Raw genomic sequence first — 19121 nt, forward strand, 5'->3', positions numbered from 1 at the left:
ATACGTTTTCTTCTTTTCGCAGGCCTTTATGCCCGATACTCTGTTCTTTAACATTTTACCATCAATATGCTGGACCATTTACATAACCCACTGTACTGCGACCTTGAGAGCTTAGTCCTTACCATAGTGTTACTTTTCGTACATATCTCCCTTACACTGGCGACTGTAAATAAATCTGGTTCATGTTAATTTGTCAGCTCACACAGCCACCAATATACAGTAGCGTACATAAAATGCAGTTTTTACGGAAATGTGCCTTCACATATCATGTCAAATTGAATTTCATGTGATCAAATATTTTGTGTAGACATATGTGGTTTTTGTTAATGTGTATTTGAAGTCAAGTGTACCAAAACCACATCCCTGTAGTTTACCTCACTATTATAGTGTTTATTTACAACTAACACTTGTTTTTCAGGATAGGGATAAGATTGTGCTCTTAATAAAGATTTAAAAAAACTAAACAATGAAATGAAGTATGTTAGATATACATTTCAGTCCCAAGGGTCAAATTCATGGGCTTTGTGCACCCAGCAAGCACCTTTCTCATAGTTATATGTGAATGTAACTTGTAGCAGAAACGTGTGTGTAAGTGACATATCTTCTTGCCCTTATTGTCTACCATGTCCCTATTTTTGTGTTGGTTAAACCAGCAAGTTATAAGATATAATAAAAGCCTTTTTATTCTTCATAGCTACAACCTACTTGATGCTTATTTTTACTTGAATTTCAGAAATGATACATTTTACTTTAGGATGGACCTTACACATTAAGTTAAGGCCCCAAATAGCTCCTGCCCTCTTGTGGCAAAGAGGATGTGTGACCCTGAATGCTTTTTATTTTTGGTTACTACTCTACTGTAATATTTCAATGGCTATGAGGCTATGAATCTGGAAACCAAATCAGAAAGAAGTCAGAAAAAATAAATGTCATTCAAACTTGCCAGACAGGATGCAGGACTCTGGTATAAAGGGATTATCTGCAAACAGAATGTACTATTGTTTTTGTCTACTTACCTTCCTCCATGTTGCAAATTCCACAATGCACTTCAGGAAAGCACAGCTGTTTTTGGTTTTTCTGTTTTGTGATGGTTTTCAAGTGTGGCCTAATGAATTGATACTAGCGTATTGTTGTGCAATCCTGTGTTGCATATACTGATAATAAATTATCCTTTCTAAAAACATACCACAATTAAATTGCAATGGATATGTGTTAGATACGCTCTAGGGATGCTGTTCGATGGATTTTGTGACCTTTAGATGCCTTCAGTTTCCCTGTGTTCATGTGAAATTAAGATGAATGGCAAGCATAGGCCTAGATGACAGTGGTATGAATATCAGAAAGAATGTCAATATTCGTATACCTCAAATAAGGGGCAAACTACTCCATTGTTATACTGACAAACACTCTTTCATTGGTACAATCCCTGTTCCTCATAAAGCAACGTACACGCTCAGCCTTCATTCAGTCATCATCTATACAGTCCACATACTGCCCTGCCCCCCTTCTCCCTCTCGCGCACGCATGCACACACGCGCTACGTACACACGCTCCACGACACACACACAAACATGGCGGCCTCTGTTTCACCGCTACGCTCCTCCTTCAGGATTTGTAGCCCGTTAACGTTACAACATAACTGCTGCAGGGCCAAACTGCGGATGCACAGAAAATGCGAGAGTCAAAGGAGACATCTTCAGCACTCTGCAACGAGGTAAACGTCACTCAGTTTAAAACACCGCTGTTTTTGTATCATTTAATTACCTTGCAGAGGGATGAGCTATGTTTCAGCACCGGTGAGGCGTGTGTACCGGTCACATGTCGGAGGATGGTGATTGACAGCAGGTTTCACCTTTCACGATAGAGAGGGCAGGCTTAATGTCAAATCCAGGTCTGAATCAAAACAAATATGCCACTAAATGTGTCAGGTATTGCCAACATAACGCTGCTTTCCTGGATGTGGTTAGCTTAACGTAACACCGCTAAGCATCATGTGTGGTGCTGGAGGACGGTTTACTGCAGTCAATGGGAATCAACCATTAAGGACCTTGCAACGTATCCGCTGTAATTAGGCTTAACACTTAGGTCTCTTATCTGCAATAATTAATACAAAAACAGAATCATAAGTTAACTATAGTAAGATGATAAGAGAACAGTTTTGTTAAATCGTTACTATGGTTACCTACTTTACCGTTACCGTTGGTCAAACCGTTTTTCTTTTCTTTTTTAAATCCTGTAAAACCACAATTACCTACATTTTTTGCCTAAATTAGAAGCATAACATTAAACGTTTCTGTCTGCAGTGATCTGAAATGTTCATTAGCTTGGCCTGGTGAAAAAAAAACTGGAATTAAAAGTTTACAATGTACTAAGTAAGTAATAGCCTACACAATTGCAACTGACTGGAACGTTTATATGTATTCATTCATAAACCAATGTTAAACATTTAGGGATTACAAAAGGGTATGCAATGCATCGTTAGAAGGAAATAAATAAAGTTCAAATGAATTCATCCAATTAATTTACTTTAAACCATATTAAACTCATGGTGGTTCTAGATGAAAAGTCTGAGGAGCCAATAGCATTAATCTTTTAAGGACCACAACTTTGATTAATCGTTCATCAGAAGTCTTGCTGATGAAATGTATAATACTCTGACTTTCTGATTAATTGACGAAATGTAACAGCTTCATAAGGAATAATATTATAGATGTTCTGTGATGTGTTAAAGGCTGCTCATTAATTCATGTTTTTATGATGTTCCTCCCAGGCATGCTGCTGTGGTGATTTCGGGGACGGAGTTGGCCCGTCAGCTCCACAGAGAAATCCAGCGTGATGTGGAAGAGCTGGTCGCTCAGGGCAACATGAGACCCCATCTAGGAGTGGTGTTGGTGGGAGACGACCCCGCCAGTCGTACATATGTTAAGAACAAGACCCGGGCAGCCGGTATCCTGGGTATGAGCATTGCATGTATTCCTGATCACTTTATGCTTAATGTGTATCATGCAGGTCAAGGAACATTACATATTGCACATCACATTTCATAGGCAGGCATGAACATATAGCTACACATGGATAAACACTTTTCGAAATTAAAATCATTGTAATGTGTAAAGTCACACACCTGCAAACTACCATGCTGGCAATCTTTGAACATGGGCTGCTGCAGTAAGGTTTTAGCTGTGTGAAAATATTTCTTAGTGTCAGCCATTCCTTAGTGGCAGCCATAATAAGGGCTGGTTTGAGTCTTTAAAAGCAAAAAAAAGTGCTTTAATGCTCTTTTCTTATCTCCTTTAGCATAGGGTACACTAAACCATCCCTTACAGAAGGAAAAGAGATAACGCTGCCCCACAAATCCTTGCAGGAACAACTTACCATTCTACTGTCACTGATGTCCTATAAACTATTGATACAATGAAATTAATTATTCTTTAGAGGTTTAATTTCTCTCTTGGATAGGAATCCTTACTCGATGAAATAGTCCATTTTAAAATGTTGTATGCGTCATGAATACAATTTCAGAAAAATATCAGCCCTCGCATAGTGCAGTCAGATTGTCTTAACACAGCGGTTTATTTCTCCTAATTCCCTATGAATCTCTCCATGACCTCATGACATAATCCAACTAGGTTTAGTAACAGTACATTTGTGACTTTTTGACCACAGCCTCGGAGTGTGTGTAATGTGTTTGTGCTCTCCAGGTATTTCCAGTGACACTGTGGTGCGGCCCAGCTCGGTGTCCCAGGAGGAGTTGCTGGAGCTGATTGACAAGATGAACCGGGACTGGAGGGTCAGCGGCCTGTTGGTGCAGCTGCCACTTCCCGGTAAACACAGGCCCCACAGCTGCCTCTCACTGACATCAAAGTTAAACCGATTAGTCTGTACAGTCCAATTTGCAGTGATTGTGTCTGTATGGTTATTTCCTTTTAGACACATGTGGAAGTTAAATGCAAATAGACTTCGATGGCTTTAGTTAAATAAATATATTTCCATTGTAGAAAAATATAGGGTTTTTTTCTCCCACTTGCTTTGACAATAATAATGATGTTAATTAGAAGAGTTGCTTGCCTTTGAATGACCTTACTTTACCCTGATAGGCCTTTCTAACAACTGACATGTTGACGTTATTAATCTTTACACTAGAGTTGGCTCTGTTCAAGTGTTCGAGTAAGAGTGACAGTGAGTTAGCATGGATGAGACAGCGAACCTCTTTGGATTCAGCCATCATTAGTTCCATTATTTGGACCTTTGCTTTTCCCCCCAAAAAAAGCACATAGTCCCAATAAAATAAATAATTAAAAATCTCTCCTCCTTCCCCCCTCTAGAGCACATCAATGAGCGAGCAGTTTGTAATGCCATCGCTCCAGAGAAGGATGTGGATGGCTTCCATATTGTGAATATTGGTAAGCTGTGTCTGGACCAGAGATCCATGGTGCCTGCAACACCTGCAGCCGTGTGGGAGATTATCAAAAGAGCAGGTAAACCACTAAAACCTCTTCAGCTCCATCACTCATTCTCCAACTTTATTTGTAATGCTTTTATTTTTAGTGCTTTCAATTGTGTTTTTGTGTTTGTCTTTTTTTACTTTGCTGCAAAAAAAAGTCCTGTAGTGAGCAATAATGATCTAAATAAATGCAAGTTTAATAAAGTTCAACAGCAAGGTTGCATTTAGTTCAACCTTTTTTTTTTCTCAATCATTAAACTATGATGTTGAAGCAACATTTATAGTAAATTACTTTCTTCCCAAAGAGCTTCTTGCATTGTTAGCCCTATTGGTTTTATTTGACTCCTCATCTTATTCATATTCTGCTAATCAAACTATAAAGTCAACTCTGGAGGCAATGGGAGGTGCGAGTACATCATCCTGTGTATTCACATCCCACTAGATGGCGACCAACCATCATTTTCCCCACCTGTACTTCAAATCTGTCCATTGGTAAATGCACTTGATAACATAGTCAGCTTCTTGACCAAGTAAAGATGTAAATATTTGGACAATACAATAATTATTATGCTCTGGTGCAAAATGTAGATAAGTATGAACATGTATTGTATTGGGTCTTTTTTTTTTACAAATTACTCTCAGTGAGGTTTCTACAACCACTTCTAATGAAATACAAAATATATTGTTCAAAATCTCCGAAAGGAAAAAAAACGTTGTGAATGAATTGGCAATAGTTTGAAATAAGCCCATCACCCTTCAAAGCTGGTTTAATTTAATATTTGTAAACTGACACAAAGTCAATAGTTTATTAGTGAGGACATTTTCATTCCAAATGAGGATTTAGAGTCTGACTGTACTTTGAAATACAAAGAACATTTCAGTATGATAGCATTGGCTGCCATTGGCTACAGTATTCCTATGTTGCTTTACCAAACCAACTAGAGGGTTGTTGATCAATTATAAGCAGAGCAGAGCTAAACCTTCATTTAAAAGGTGATTTGTGCAGTTTAGGTTACTGTTGTGGCTGAGAGGCCTGACTGCTGAGTGTTTTAGTCTGTCAGTAAAAGTTTAGAAAGCCAGAGTATGTGAGAGCATGTGGAGGGTCCTTCGCGATGTTTGACTGTTTATTTTATGCAGTGTGTATGATGATTGATGATAAGTGCCATGTTTGTAGGCGACAGAGACCATGAAGGCGGTTTTCTCTACCAGCTATCAGGGATTTTTGCAATTCCCATACCAGACAGGGTTAAAGAATGCTTTTTCTGCTGCCCCTTAAAACATGTATTGAGGATGAGAAAGTGAAGGGTTATTTTTTCGATCTCCGCGCTTCATAGACACACTTGGCTTTTGGGCCGGAAAGAATGTTGAGATAGCATGTAGAAACAAATAATGTATGTGTATGAATCTTCTTTAAGCAATCTTATGTAGACCAAAGAGAAAGGGCCCTTATGCATATTGATGGGGAAGTTGGGATACATTCTAGAAAGAGAACACATGCAAAACTTAAAGAACTAAGCTGAAAATCTACATAAATAATACAATTTCATTCCTACTTCCATACATTTCTTGTTTTCTTTAGATGTGTGTGTGTCAACTGACGACACGACTGGACAACATTCATATATTCAGTTTAGCCTTTATGAACCAACTGAAGTACCATCTAATACATGCATACCTGTCCTCCCTCTATCAATCATTTGAACAACTCTGGTGACAATAGATGTAGTAATTGTTACTGACGCGACTTTGTGGTGCCAGGCTGTGGTGCAGCCGAAACAATCCCCCGCCGCACGCCTGTTTGATCAGTGAAGGTGAATTGTCGCCCCGGGCTCCCTGGATGTCTTTATTAAAGTTCAGTATTTTGTGCTAATAATTTTTTTTGGCCTCCTGCACACTTAAGTTTACCTTTATTTCAAATGACTGAATCAATCCTAATTCATTATCAAAAATTCACTTTCCTGAAAACTGTGTTTCTGCAGGTATTGAGACAGTGGGGAAGAATGTGCTTGTTGCGGGTCGCTCCAAAAATGTTGGAATGCCTATCGCAATGCTGCTGCACACTGATCGCAAGCATGAACGCCCCGGGGGTAAGTGTGTGTGTGAGTGTGTCTGTGCGCTTTTAACTTCGTGAGTCATCAATGCATTGTAAAATGATTCGAGTGCTTCTCTTTGTATGCATATTATATTGCACCATGTTGGCTTTCCCTGAAAGATATTTGACGTTGTTGTCATCAGGAAGTGACCGACAAAAAGTGGATTTTATTTAATCAAACAATAAATGCTGAGGCACATCCTGCGGGAGGAGTTCAAACAGGAAAGATCCAGGTGAAGTAAGAGTACACACAGGGAGAGACTTTTGGCAGACGGATAAAGTGTCCTTATAAGGGTGTAGGAAGGACGGAGAGGATTTGGAAAGGTATTTCATTAAATTTGCTTTTTAGATGAAGCAACATCTGTTTGAGCTGTCAAAGTGTAGCATTATTACCGCTCAAATCAACACAAAGGTGCAAACAACTCAATAACATTCAAACACAATGTGTATCGTCATGTGTAATAACTGCCCTTTACAGATGTCAGGGAAGATTGATTGAAGTTGTCTTACCTGGCGTTTTCTTATAAATCAAAGGAGTGGGCCCCCTAAAAGCAATCTTTGCACACCGCACCTTTCAGAATCAGAATACCTTTATTCGTCCCACAGAGGGGACATTTACATTTGTTACAGCAGAAAAGAGCCAAACACAGCTTAATGTTAACTAAGAAACATGCATAAAAAAATATTAAAGATACAAAAATTAAAAAGATTACACAAAATACACATCCTGTAACAGTTCTGAAGATATATTTATCAGATATAAAGGTCACTAGACATGCAGAAACAAAGCTGCAGTCCCCGCTGTCCATAACTTTGAGGGCCCAGTCATTAATGTAGGTAGCTTAGCTGGTGAAAGTGTAAGATCTTAGGCCACGCTGATCTCAACCAGCTGGGGTATGTAATGCTTCTGATACATGACGCTATCCTCATTTGTATTTCCCTTTGTTGAGTTTTAAACAGTAAAGAGGAACAGGAAATATGGAAGTAGTGAAAAAGCATTTGAATTAAACATGTTATTATCTTATGTGTGGTCGAACTGTATGTGATCAATCAGATTTATTAAGAATTAAAGGGAACTCTTACATTAAAGACAACCTATTGAGCTTTTGAACACATTTGCATTTTTATTCTTTAAAGCTTTTACACGGTACGTTTCCAGCGTCCCTTTGAACCTTCTATTCCTAGCAAGACGAGGCTAACTAAATGTGCAGCATCACACGATGACGCAGTTACAGAGCCTCAGGTTTAACTGAGTTTTAATAAGTGAGTGCATTAACATTTAGGGGACAGTTCCCTTTTGTTTTCTTTCACTCTCTTGCTTACGCACGCACGCACGCACACACACATACACACACACACACACACACACACACACACACACACACACACACACACACACACACACACACACACACACACACACACACACACACACACACGCACACGCCCACACACGCATCACTTAAGGTATGTGTCCTGCAGGTTTGATGTGCTGTGACTTGCCTCTCATTCTTATCTTCCTCGAAGCCCTCTCTGAGCGATCCTCTGCGTCCCGCCCCACACCTTCTCCTGGTCACAGTTCAGTTGTGACTACGCAGGATGTCCTCACATATTTAAGATTGAGATAAGGATTACTTTCTTCATTTTGACTTTCCTCATTGTGTAATTTTTGACTATGCGTCATATACCCCAATACTAATATAATAAACATACTACGATGTGTACACACTATTTCAATAATCTTTGAATTATCCTGTGCTACTGAGCCATAATCAGAGGTGGGAAGTATTTACATTTACTCAAAATTGTACTTAAGTACAATTTTGAGGTATTTGTACTCTACTTGAGTATTGCAAATGGATGCTATTTTGTACTTCTACTCCACTACAATTCAGAGGTAAATAGTGTACTTTTACTCTACTACATTTATTTTATACCTTTAGTTACTTTGAAGATTTGGATGAATGATGTGAAATATTATTCACTTAAATCAGACTTTAGTAAAACCTGGGGTACATTCACAATCTACCCTGCAGTATACAAAGTGATTAAAACCAGCTGCACCTTTACCAGCTGTGATAACACTTTAATGGTCAATAAATATAATCAAAACATATAATATATATGATTCTGAAATGGACCAATCTGCAGAAGGAGTACTTTTACTTTTGGTACTTTAAGCATATTTGTATGCTTATACTTTTCTACTTTTACTTGAGTAACATTTTGATTGCAGGACTTTGACTTGTAACAGAATATTCCTACACTTTGGTACTTCTACTTTGACTCAAGCACAAGATGAGTACTTCTCCCACCTCTGGCCAAAACATATATAAAATACTGTTGCTTTTACCTTTCAAGCTTGTAAACACTGACTATTTTCCATCATACTGTAGCATGCTTCTCTGAATATTCTCTGTGAATGTGCAGTGGCATCATCGATCAAGTTATGCATAAAACTATTAAAAACAATCATATATTTGTATTAATTGTTTCTCCTGTGAAAACTGACAAAAGTAAAAATGCAGTAGCTGCAAATCACCAAGATGTCTTCATCATAATATGTTCAGGTTAAATGTAGTGCATCTGAAATACTCATCAACAGGTTCTTTAATGTTTAAATGATACCTAAAATGAAATAATAAAGCTTGTGAGGTTTACAAAATATTGATAAACCTTCAGGAACAAATGTGATATATGTTTTTCTGACGTTAGCAGATTTGAAAACATGTCATTGTTAGTTAGGATAACTGTCACGTCCACAGATTTCTGAGAGACTGTTTCTTTAATAAGCAAAATGTTCCTGAAGAAAACCCTTCACAAAAAGAGAAACGTTTGAAATATAATGTGTCACTGCTCTGAGCACTCAATACGTCATTTAATTAAGCAAAAATGTGTGTTTCCTCTCAGGTGATGCCACGGTTACCATCGCCCACAGATGTACACCCAGGGAGCAGCTGAAGGAGCTCACCTGCCTGGCTGACATCATAATAGCAGCTGCAGGTATAACTACAGCCCAGACACCCTGTAATGACACCTTTAACACACATTCCTAATCATTTACAGATTAACAAATGAAGTTAAACATCTAATATGGATACAAGTATGTCAAGTTGATCAATGCACAAGATCATGCAACTCACAATCATTTGTCATTTAATATTGACTTACAATCTTTCATATCAAAGATACAAATGTGTAATAGGCTATTCGGTCCAAAAGTGAAGACACATTTGAATTGTCCAACGATTTTTGATCTTGTATTTTAGATTTTTGATTTGCCAAAACGACTTCCTCTTATGTTTACATGTCCATTAAACATGTCCTTTGTATTGTAAGCAGCACTACAGAACAGACAGTAGGTTATGGATGAATTATATCATGCAAAATCAAATTTGTCTGAGTAATAAGTTTATCTGTTTTCACTTTCTCACCTTGGTGAGTTACTAATATGTGAAACTACTCATGTTGTTTTCCCTCTCGTTGCCTTTGATGTGGGTAATCCAAGCTTAACAAACTATGAATGAAAGCAGGGTGTTGTGGCACACTCTCAAATGTGTCTGGTTGGGAACTTTACATGTGTCAAAAGAGGTTTCAACATGTTGGAATTGCCATACAGGCAATTATATGTGTGTGTGAAAATCATAATAATCAACACTGGAGTTTCTGTATATTTAACTGTTTAACAATTGTGTTTGTGGGTCGCAGCTAGAATGTGAGACAATCACTCTGTGCAGGGCAGGAGTTTCTGTTGAAAGACTGTTAAGTGACTGTGTAGGCCTTTGGGGGGGGCTGTGTGACACTTCCTTTGTAATGAATAGGATGTTTCCTGATGACTAAAAGCAGCTCTCGGGGAAGGGCACTTTATTTTCTTTTCATCCAACTGTCAGGGTGGACCTTTGGAAAAAAGAGACTGCATTTACGCTGCACTGTATGATTAAGTGAACTGCAGCATATCTGTCGACACCTGTTTTTATGTCACTGGGAAATTCATTTGCACTTTATATTGTTGATAATCGAGTGAGCGTTTGGGATTTAATTATTTTAATTGGACATTATACTCAGGGTGTGGTTTACATTAGCGTGTCAATAAGCTCCAGCAATGTCCGCATGCTAAATACAGTGAGTATTCTCACATTTGGTACTTAATTGTTATTTGACTCAGACATGATGCTATTGCAGAAGAGCTATAATTACAGTCTGTCTGGCAGCCAACTTCAAAGTGACCAAAATAAATACATAACGTTTAATTATTTCCTTCCTCTTAGACAGTCAGCTGAGGTATCGTCTTATTCTGCTGTGCTGACTTTCAGGTCCAAGATAAAGTCGTCGTTTGTCCCAAAGAGCCTGTGATTAAAAGGAGATGACAGCAGAAAGGAATCCACTTGCTGTTTAATAAACTGGCACAGCTTTTATCTGTGTCCCAACATTGGTTATTTACATTTGTATAGGAATGTCAGGTGAGGAGGGTGGGTCCTTGTCTTGAAGGGGGGCTGAAATCTTCTCTCAAGATCTAAATGATTTGTAATGAGACTTTGCTTACAAACTGCATATCAAAGGATTTGTGTTAAATAGATTTCCAGACTGCTGGAGGAAATGCGGTAATGTGAATGCCAACCACTTTCCCCTGTTCTGGGAATGCCCATCCATAATCCCTCTTTGGACCCAGGCCCACAATTATATGGTAAAAATGCTTAATGCAAAAGTACCACTGAAATTTGAAGTAATGTACCTGGGGAAAGTAGACTTCGATATAATGGATAACGACAATAAGTACATTTTTAACATTTTAAGGGTGGCAACCAAAAAATCTATATCAAGGAAGTGGATGAGCCAAGTGGTCCCGACGGAGGGAGAGTGGATGGACGTGATTCATCAGATATATATAATGGAAAAGTTGACATATGCACTGAGACTACAGAGTGGAACATTTGAGAAGAGGTGGAAGGGATGGCGGGACCTGGTGAGGCCCACAAGGCCAGATTTTGTTTGGCTTAAAAAAAAGGAGGATTGCTTAATGACTGTTCAAGAGCTCTTGCCTGCGAGCAAGGGATACATAGCCCTGTTGTGATGTCTTTTGTGTTTTTATTTGTGTTTTTTTTTTTCTTGTCTACATATATGTCTGTTCGTTAACCTGTAAGGAATGAAAAATAAAAAGATAATTACAAAAAAAAAAATAGATTACCACAAAACCCATCTCCAGGAATGTTCAATGCACAGAGAGGGGGGAGGAATGAGGGTAAGGTAGGGTAATGAGTAAGGGTAGCTCATTTCCCCAAAGTGGCATGATGTATCCATGGGTTGCACTAGCTGACGTTCTCATTGTAATGTTGCGATTAACATCATTTTTTTGGAACATCTAGTTAAGTCACCTTGCGTCTGGTAAATGTTAACCCCCCGTTGGTCGCTGTGTGTCCAGGTGTTCCCAGGCTGATCACAGCAGATATGGTGAAAGAGGGCGCGGCTGTCATTGACGTGGGCATAAACCGCGTTCTGGACCCGAAAACGGGGAAACTCTGGCTCGTTGGTGACGTGGACTTTGAGGGTAAGCGATCCAAACATTAAGTTGAATTTATTGATAAAATGGTGACTAAAGCTGCAACTTTTACATCATTTGTTATCAGTTTTGTTCATATGGGGACAGAAAACCAAATTGTTTAGCAAACTGTGTTTTATAACAATTAAGACGGATATCATACGTTGGCAACAGTTTCTATTATTTTGAATTTTCGCTCTTTGTTTTATTTGTTGTGCCTCTGATAATATCCAGGCTCCCCACAGTACTGCTAATTGAAATGACCTCACAGGCTTCTGGTGATAGATAAGAATAGTATTGTTAGGTTTACTGTAAGCAATGTTGAATACGTTGTTAAGCATATATTTACCTGTTAATCTTAGCGCTGGTTCTTGGAAGTAGCTCATTTGGTTTGCCTTGCAGGAGTGAAGGAGAAGGCAGCCTTCATCACACCTGTTCCCGGAGGCGTGGGTCCGATGACCGTCGCCATGCTGATGAAGAACACTGTGACCGCTGCCAGAAACGCACTGATGCATTAAACACACACACATGTTTTATTGAATGATCTGTAGTACAAACAGTGTACAACTATACACACATACATTGATTCATTTAGGTTTACACACACTTTACCATCAAACACACTTTTATTTAAATACATAAACTAAAGACTCCATACCTGCTGGGAAACTTACTTGATATGTACTTACTATATGTTGGATTTGTTCATTTATTTGGGTTATTTATTTCAGAGTTCACTTTTTAAGATTTAAGATTAATATTTTTTCTACTGAAGTTGTTTTGGTTCATTTTTGAACATTCCAGATTCCCTGGAAAAGGAATATTAAATGAAAAACAATGCAGTGCCAGTACTACAATCTCTGTCTTTATTTTCTGATTCACAGATGCCCTTTGTTGACATTTTGCCTTTAATGGAGAGTGAACTCTTCAGAAAGAGAGAAGTTTGACACGCTACACAGATCCTCACCTGGAATCAAACCAGAGACATTGTGAACACGAGGTATTAAATACAAGATCTAATGATTTCTACTTCGGTTCACAGTCATTTTACTGATAGAAGAAATGTTATGCATCGAAATAAGTCAAAGCAAAGTGAGGCACCCTTTAGAAAGGGTTTATACGGTGTAATAAATTACTTTAGTAATATTAATACAAATGTATAGTACTTTATATATTAGGTATGAACATTTAGAAACAACTTCTGGCTTTAATCTATTGGTGTTTGTTCTATCTGAGCTATGTTAATTTGTTACAATACATTCCTTGCTATTGTAAGGAATGATATTTACCTGATTATGCATGTTGAATTTCTCACGTTTATCACTTGAAAAATGGGGATTTATTTTAATAAGGCGTAAAGCTTAGCTAGCTGTTTATCCATTAGTGACATTTAAAATAGTACACATTTGGAGATGCAGTACATAAAGTCTTAAGTTTATATTAATGGCGTATGACTGATCTAAAAACATTAGCTGGTGATTTATTAATCATTAATTAAGGTTATAATTATGGCTCATTAACCCTCTAAGGGGTACTGATATTGCAATAAAATAAGAATGACTAAAGACTATGGCATTTCAAGAATTCATCATCTTTAAAACATTTAGCCTTTAGGTTTATGTCTTATCAATACTTGTTCTCTTCACCTGTCATACAGGAAGCTAGAGGCAGCGTTTTTACTTGTGAAAACCTTTCTGTAATCTTCGTTTTGAAGATATTGAGGCTTTCACAACATCTGTCAGGCTTAATTAATGAAGCAACCACTAAAACCTGCAAAGAAGGCATTTGAGTGAACTATCAACCTGCCAAAGGATTGCGTTGGTTCAACAATTTCAAAGAAGAAACGTCAGTAAAGCTTCTGGGCAATAACGTGCCCCCACCAGCAGCATCAAACATTTCCAGCTTTGCCTCTGCTTGCAGAGTCGGTGCACATGAAGAAAAGAGTCCTCATTAAAAAAAAAAAAAAATCTTCGGCTCATTGATTGGCGGGTTCAGTGGTTGGGAGTTTGGTATATAAACTCAGAGAACTGTGCTGATCACACAGAGGGAGTTGAGCTGAGAATCAGACATCACACCGACAGAAGACAAGATGGTTACACAGAGACAGAAATACCTGGAGAATGGTAAGGTTCTACTTTAGTCAAGTTTTAAATAACATTATGTTTCATATAAGATACCTTAATCAGAGGAACTTTATTACGATTTGGTGTTTTGGTGATGAAACTAGAATAGCAATATTTCAATTTAAATCACTATTCTGTCATAGATGTGTGATCACACCAGTAAAGGAGTATAAGAATGACAGCATATTAACAACAAAACTTGATTATAAATCTGAATTAAAAAAAAATTCCCTCCATGTATCCAGCCCTCCTCTCAGCAGTGGCAGTGCTGCTTCTGGCCACAGCAGGACGATGTGAAATGCTGACTGTCACCGTGGAGACCACAGCAACACCTGCTACATTAAACTCCTCTCCCACCACACAACTCCCCAACAGTAAGTGTCCTCAAAGGAGGCAGATGTCTCTCAGCTGTTGTCTTTACAACTGGTTTACCGGCTTTCTACATCTATCTTGTGAACACAAATTGTTAACTTTTTCATATAAGATTTAAATTGCAAACATTTAGAAAGATCTGTGGGGAACAGCAGTCGCTACGGTGGTCCGATTGTGCGACTCGTAATTGCCAAGGATTAACTGGGATCGGTTCCAGCCCCCCAACAACCCTGGAAAGAATAGCTGCCTACAGATTACTGATTGAGGCAATAATCCATTGATTTATTAACCCATACAATTATAAATAATTGACATGTGTTAAGGTCCTACCTCCTGCTACATGGTAAACAATCAAAAGCGATTTAAAATCCTAAATTGTAATAATCTATTCTTAGAAATATTATTTTACTAATCAAATCAAGAAAGAAAAGCCTTTATTTTTATTTATTAACTAAAACTATTTCTTGATTACCTACCCATTATTAAAGCTCCCCTTTGACTAATTTCTCACTTAGTCAGTGATTAATTAGTGTCACATATGCAGAAATCTATGTTATTATGTTGGTCATTATATAAGTCTCTGTCTCTCTCTCTCTCTCTCTCTCTCTCTCTCTCTCTCTCTCTCTCTCCAGGCAGCATGGAGAAGCCTTCAGTCTCACACTCGCAAAGACCATGTCAAAGTCAAGATGAAAACTACTGTGCCAACGGGGGGGAGTGCATGTTACCCCAAGACAGCGACAAGCCCGCCTGCATGTAAGACATTGTATCTCACATACGTTTAACAAAAGGTTCCTATAGGCTTCTCCTCCACATGCACATGTTGGTGCGTGTCGGCTCTGGAATGCACTCACATTATGTTTTTCTCTTTGTTCTGCAGCTGCAAGTTCTCATACACCGGGCCACGCTGCCTCTTCCTCACTTCACCCACTTACACTCTACCTGAGTTAGAGAAGGTGATCGGCGTCAGTTTTGGGGCCATTCTCATCATCTTTGTTCTGGCCATCATCTTTTACTGCTTTGCTCGTAAGAGGTGAGTATCTCTGTCCATACAATGATGCACTGGTATTAAAGAATAGGGGACTGTAGGATCAGGGGTAAATAAAGCCTCGAAACATTGGAAATACAAATAAATTATGTTATTAAAAATATAGATTAGATACAACTTTTGCCATTTGAAACCCCTCCCCCTTAATTCATAAGATTAGGTTGACGTTTATCTTATAAATTCCTGTACAGATTTACCTTTTTTTTTCTCTTGACAAATTATAATAGTCTCTCCCTCACTACAACCCTAACCCTTTGATTAAATTATGTTAAAAAAAAAACTGCTTCAAATTATTAGCATTGGTGTATCCACAGTAGTTTATATATTGCTTTATATAATTTGTTTAAAATGTTTTGAATTGTTTCCAAGCATAATTAAATGTATACTAACCCAGATCTTTCTTATTATCAGGTGTAGAAAATCTGCCCCGCTCCTAAAGTCTGCAGCGTCTCAGTCGTCAGTGTGAACCCTACCAGCTCATCTGTTTGTCGTCTTCTTCATCGTCACCATCTTTTCAGCTATTTATGAACCATAAACCACCACTTTTTAACCTACTGTACAAACATACAGCATTGTAAATTATTCACGAACAATTAAGAGACTTTATGGACCTTTTTTCCCCATTTATTGGACATTTGGTGTGCAAAAAGATGACCACTTTTCAGTAAACTGTTTATTTATTTGTAACATGTTAAGATATCAATCACTTCATTGTCTTGTAAAAGGTGCAGGAAGAACAAATATGATTATTTATTGTAACATAGAAATGTATTTATTGATAGCATTCATTTTAAATGTTTTAATAAATGTAAATAACAAATGTATGTGTTGCTGAAATTACTTTGGGTAAAAGGTGGATTAACACACGCACACACGCACGCACGCACGCACACACACACACACACACACACACACACACACCATTATTAACGTGTAACTTAAGAAGATGGGGATTTAAGCTTAACACGTATTTTTGAACTTACCATTTTGGAGTATAAAAGATAAACATATATAGAAATATAAAATAGTGTCCCTATGACTCATTTTACCCATATATTGGTAGCCAAATATTGAGCGATTGAACAACTATTACAAATGCTGTCTGCTACGGTCCATGTACTAATCCCTTGAATGGAAAATACACATTGATCTAAAGATGAACTTTAAAGTCTTTTTTGTGTTGGTTGTTTTTAAAATATTTCAAAATAAAATATTTAAACAACTAATAATTTTTTCAATCCAAATTAGGTTGGGTTTTGCAAATGACTTTCTAAATTCATAATTTTTTTATTGATTTCTTTAAAACAAGGGAAAGTGTGCATTAATCAACTATTAAAAATATAAATGTACTCGAATTAGCCAAAATGCTAGTTTTCACCGATAGTCCCTTCGCATGATGGTGATCCTAAAAGCAAGAATAAAAACACCACTACATTGTTATACAAAAATAAAAAGTACATATTTACAATAGATGATATCACTGAATACAGGTAAGGAGCAAGTCATAATAATAAAGAAAACATTCACAATACGCACTCATACACACACCTACACCCACACATCAGTGCTGACACTGTTGGTTATCAATGAGCCACTTTTTAACACTGCTTGAATGAGTAGTCGGACTCTCTTATAGATTGTGGTATTGAATTCCATTGATGGGATGCGTTGAATGAAAAGACAGCCTGGCTAAATGCACTTTTCCTAAATGGGATGGTGCAGTTTCCCCTCGCCGCACTTCTAGTAGCCCTGGTTGAGGTGGGCTTTAGGCTGATGAAGCCAGCCAGAGGAGGAGGAGCCATGATCTTGTAAACTAAACAGACATTTTTGTATACTATGAGATTTTCCCAGCTGAACAGATTTTCCCAGTTGAACAGATTATACTTTCTAACAATGTGGCAATAATGATACCGGAATGGCTTTTTGTCTAGTGTTTTGAGAGCTTGTATATATAATGATTCCAGTGGTTTTAGAGCTGTAGAGTGTGCATTAGACCAGCTTATCAGACAGTAGTTGATGTGGGAGAGAACCATTGAGTGAAGGTATAGCTTAGCTGCTGCAGTTGATAGGAAGTGTCTAATGTATCTGAAATTTGACAGGTTGAACTTCACTTTATTGCAGACCTTTTTGATGTGGGTTTTGAAACTGAGGTTTGTGTCAATGTGTACTCCTAGGTTGCAACCTCTTCTGCGGTTTTGCCATGAGTAAAAACAACTGTATCATCAGCAGACATCACATTGCCCACACACAGAAGGCAGATCATTGATGTATAGTGGGGCAAAAAAGTATTTAGTCAGCCACCAATTGTGCAAGTTCTCCCACTTAAAAAGATGAGAGAGGCCTGTAGTTTTCATCCTAGGTATACCTCAACTATGAGAGACAAAATAATAGAGAAAATCACATTGTCTGATTTTTAGAGAATTTATTTGCAAATTATGGTGGAAAATAAGTATTTGGTCACCTACAAACAAACAAGATTTCTGGCTCTGACAGACCTGTAACTTCTTCTTTAAGAGCCTCCTCTGTCCTCCACTTGTTAACTGTATTAATGGCACCTGTTTGAACTCGTTATCAGTATAAAAGACACCTGTCCACAACCTCAAACAGTCACACTCCAAACTCCACTATGGCCAAGACCAAAGAGCTGTCAAAGGACACCAGAAACAACATTGTAGACCTGCACCAGGCTGGGAAGACTGAATCTGCAATAGGTAAGCAGCTTGGTGTGAAGAAATCAACTGTGGGAGCAATTATTAGAAAATGGAAGACATACAAGACCACTGATAATCTCCCTCCATCTGGGGCTCCACGCAAGATCTCACCCCGTGGGGTCAAAATGATCACAAGAACGGTGAGCAAAAATCCCAGAACCACACGGGGGGACCTAGTCAATGACCTGCAGAGAGCTGGGACCAAAGTAACAAAGGCTACCATCAGTAACACACTACGCCGCCAGGGACTCAAATCCTGCCGTGCCAGACGTGTCCCCCTGCTTAAGCCAGTACATGTCCAGGCCCGTCTGAAGTTTGCTAGAGAGCATTTAGATGATCCAGAAGAGGATTGGGAGAATGTCATATGGTCAGATGAAACCAAAATAGAACTTTTTGGTAAAAACTCAACTAGACGTGTTTGGAGAAGAAAGAATGCTGAGTTGCATCCAAAAAACACTATACTTACTGTGAAACATGGGGGTGGAAACATCATGCTTTGGGGCTGTTTTTCTGCAAAGGGACCAGGACGACTGATCCGTGTAAAGGAAAGAATGAATGGGGCCATGTATCGTGAGATTTTGAGTGACAACCTCCTTCCATCAGCAAGGGCATTGAAGATGAAACGTGGCTGGGTCTTTCAGCATGACAATGATCCCAAACACACCGCCCGGGCAACGAAGGAGTGGCTTCGTAAGAAGCATTTCAAGGTCCTGGAGTGGCCTAGCCTGTCTCCAGATCTCAACCCCATAGAAAATCTTTGGAGGGAGTTGAAAGTCCGTGTTGCCCAGCAACAGCCCC

The 19121-nt window shown here is 38.4% G+C and overlaps 3 protein-coding genes across 3 annotated transcripts in view; 2 read left to right on the top strand and 1 right to left on the bottom strand.

Annotated features, from left to right (window-relative positions):
* Positions 1–1786, bottom strand: part of slc20a2 (solute carrier family 20 member 2) — a 54146-nt gene extending 52360 nt beyond the window's left edge. The window contains exon 1 of the mRNA XM_079690868.1: positions 1765–1786. The gene's annotated coding sequence lies outside the window, so the exon portion shown is untranslated. The remainder of the gene's footprint in view (positions 1–1764) is intronic.
* LOC307045305 (bifunctional methylenetetrahydrofolate dehydrogenase/cyclohydrolase 2, mitochondrial-like) lies at positions 1513–12923 on the top strand. Its single transcript, XM_079690871.1, has 8 exons — positions 1513–1714; positions 2771–2955; positions 3702–3824; positions 4326–4478; positions 6424–6531; positions 9447–9539; positions 11956–12081; positions 12475–12923. The coding sequence occupies exons 1-8, from the start codon at positions 1572–1574 to the stop codon at positions 12588–12590; spliced, it is 1047 nt and encodes a 348-aa protein (XP_079546997.1). The 5' UTR covers positions 1513–1571; the 3' UTR covers positions 12591–12923.
* A 1193-nt stretch (positions 12924–14116) lies between these two features.
* epgn (epithelial mitogen homolog (mouse)) lies at positions 14117–16432 on the top strand. The gene is made up of 5 exons (XM_079690872.1): positions 14117–14195; positions 14441–14569; positions 15200–15320; positions 15445–15597; positions 16024–16432. The coding sequence occupies exons 1-5, from the start codon at positions 14162–14164 to the stop codon at positions 16076–16078; spliced, it is 492 nt and encodes a 163-aa protein (XP_079546998.1). The 5' UTR covers positions 14117–14161; the 3' UTR covers positions 16079–16432.
* Positions 16433–19121: the final 2689 nt, after the last annotated feature.

This window comes from Notothenia rossii (genome assembly GCF_949606895.1).
Source record: "Notothenia rossii genome assembly, chromosome: 6".
Lineage (NCBI taxonomy): Eukaryota > Metazoa > Chordata > Actinopteri > Perciformes > Nototheniidae > Notothenia > Notothenia rossii.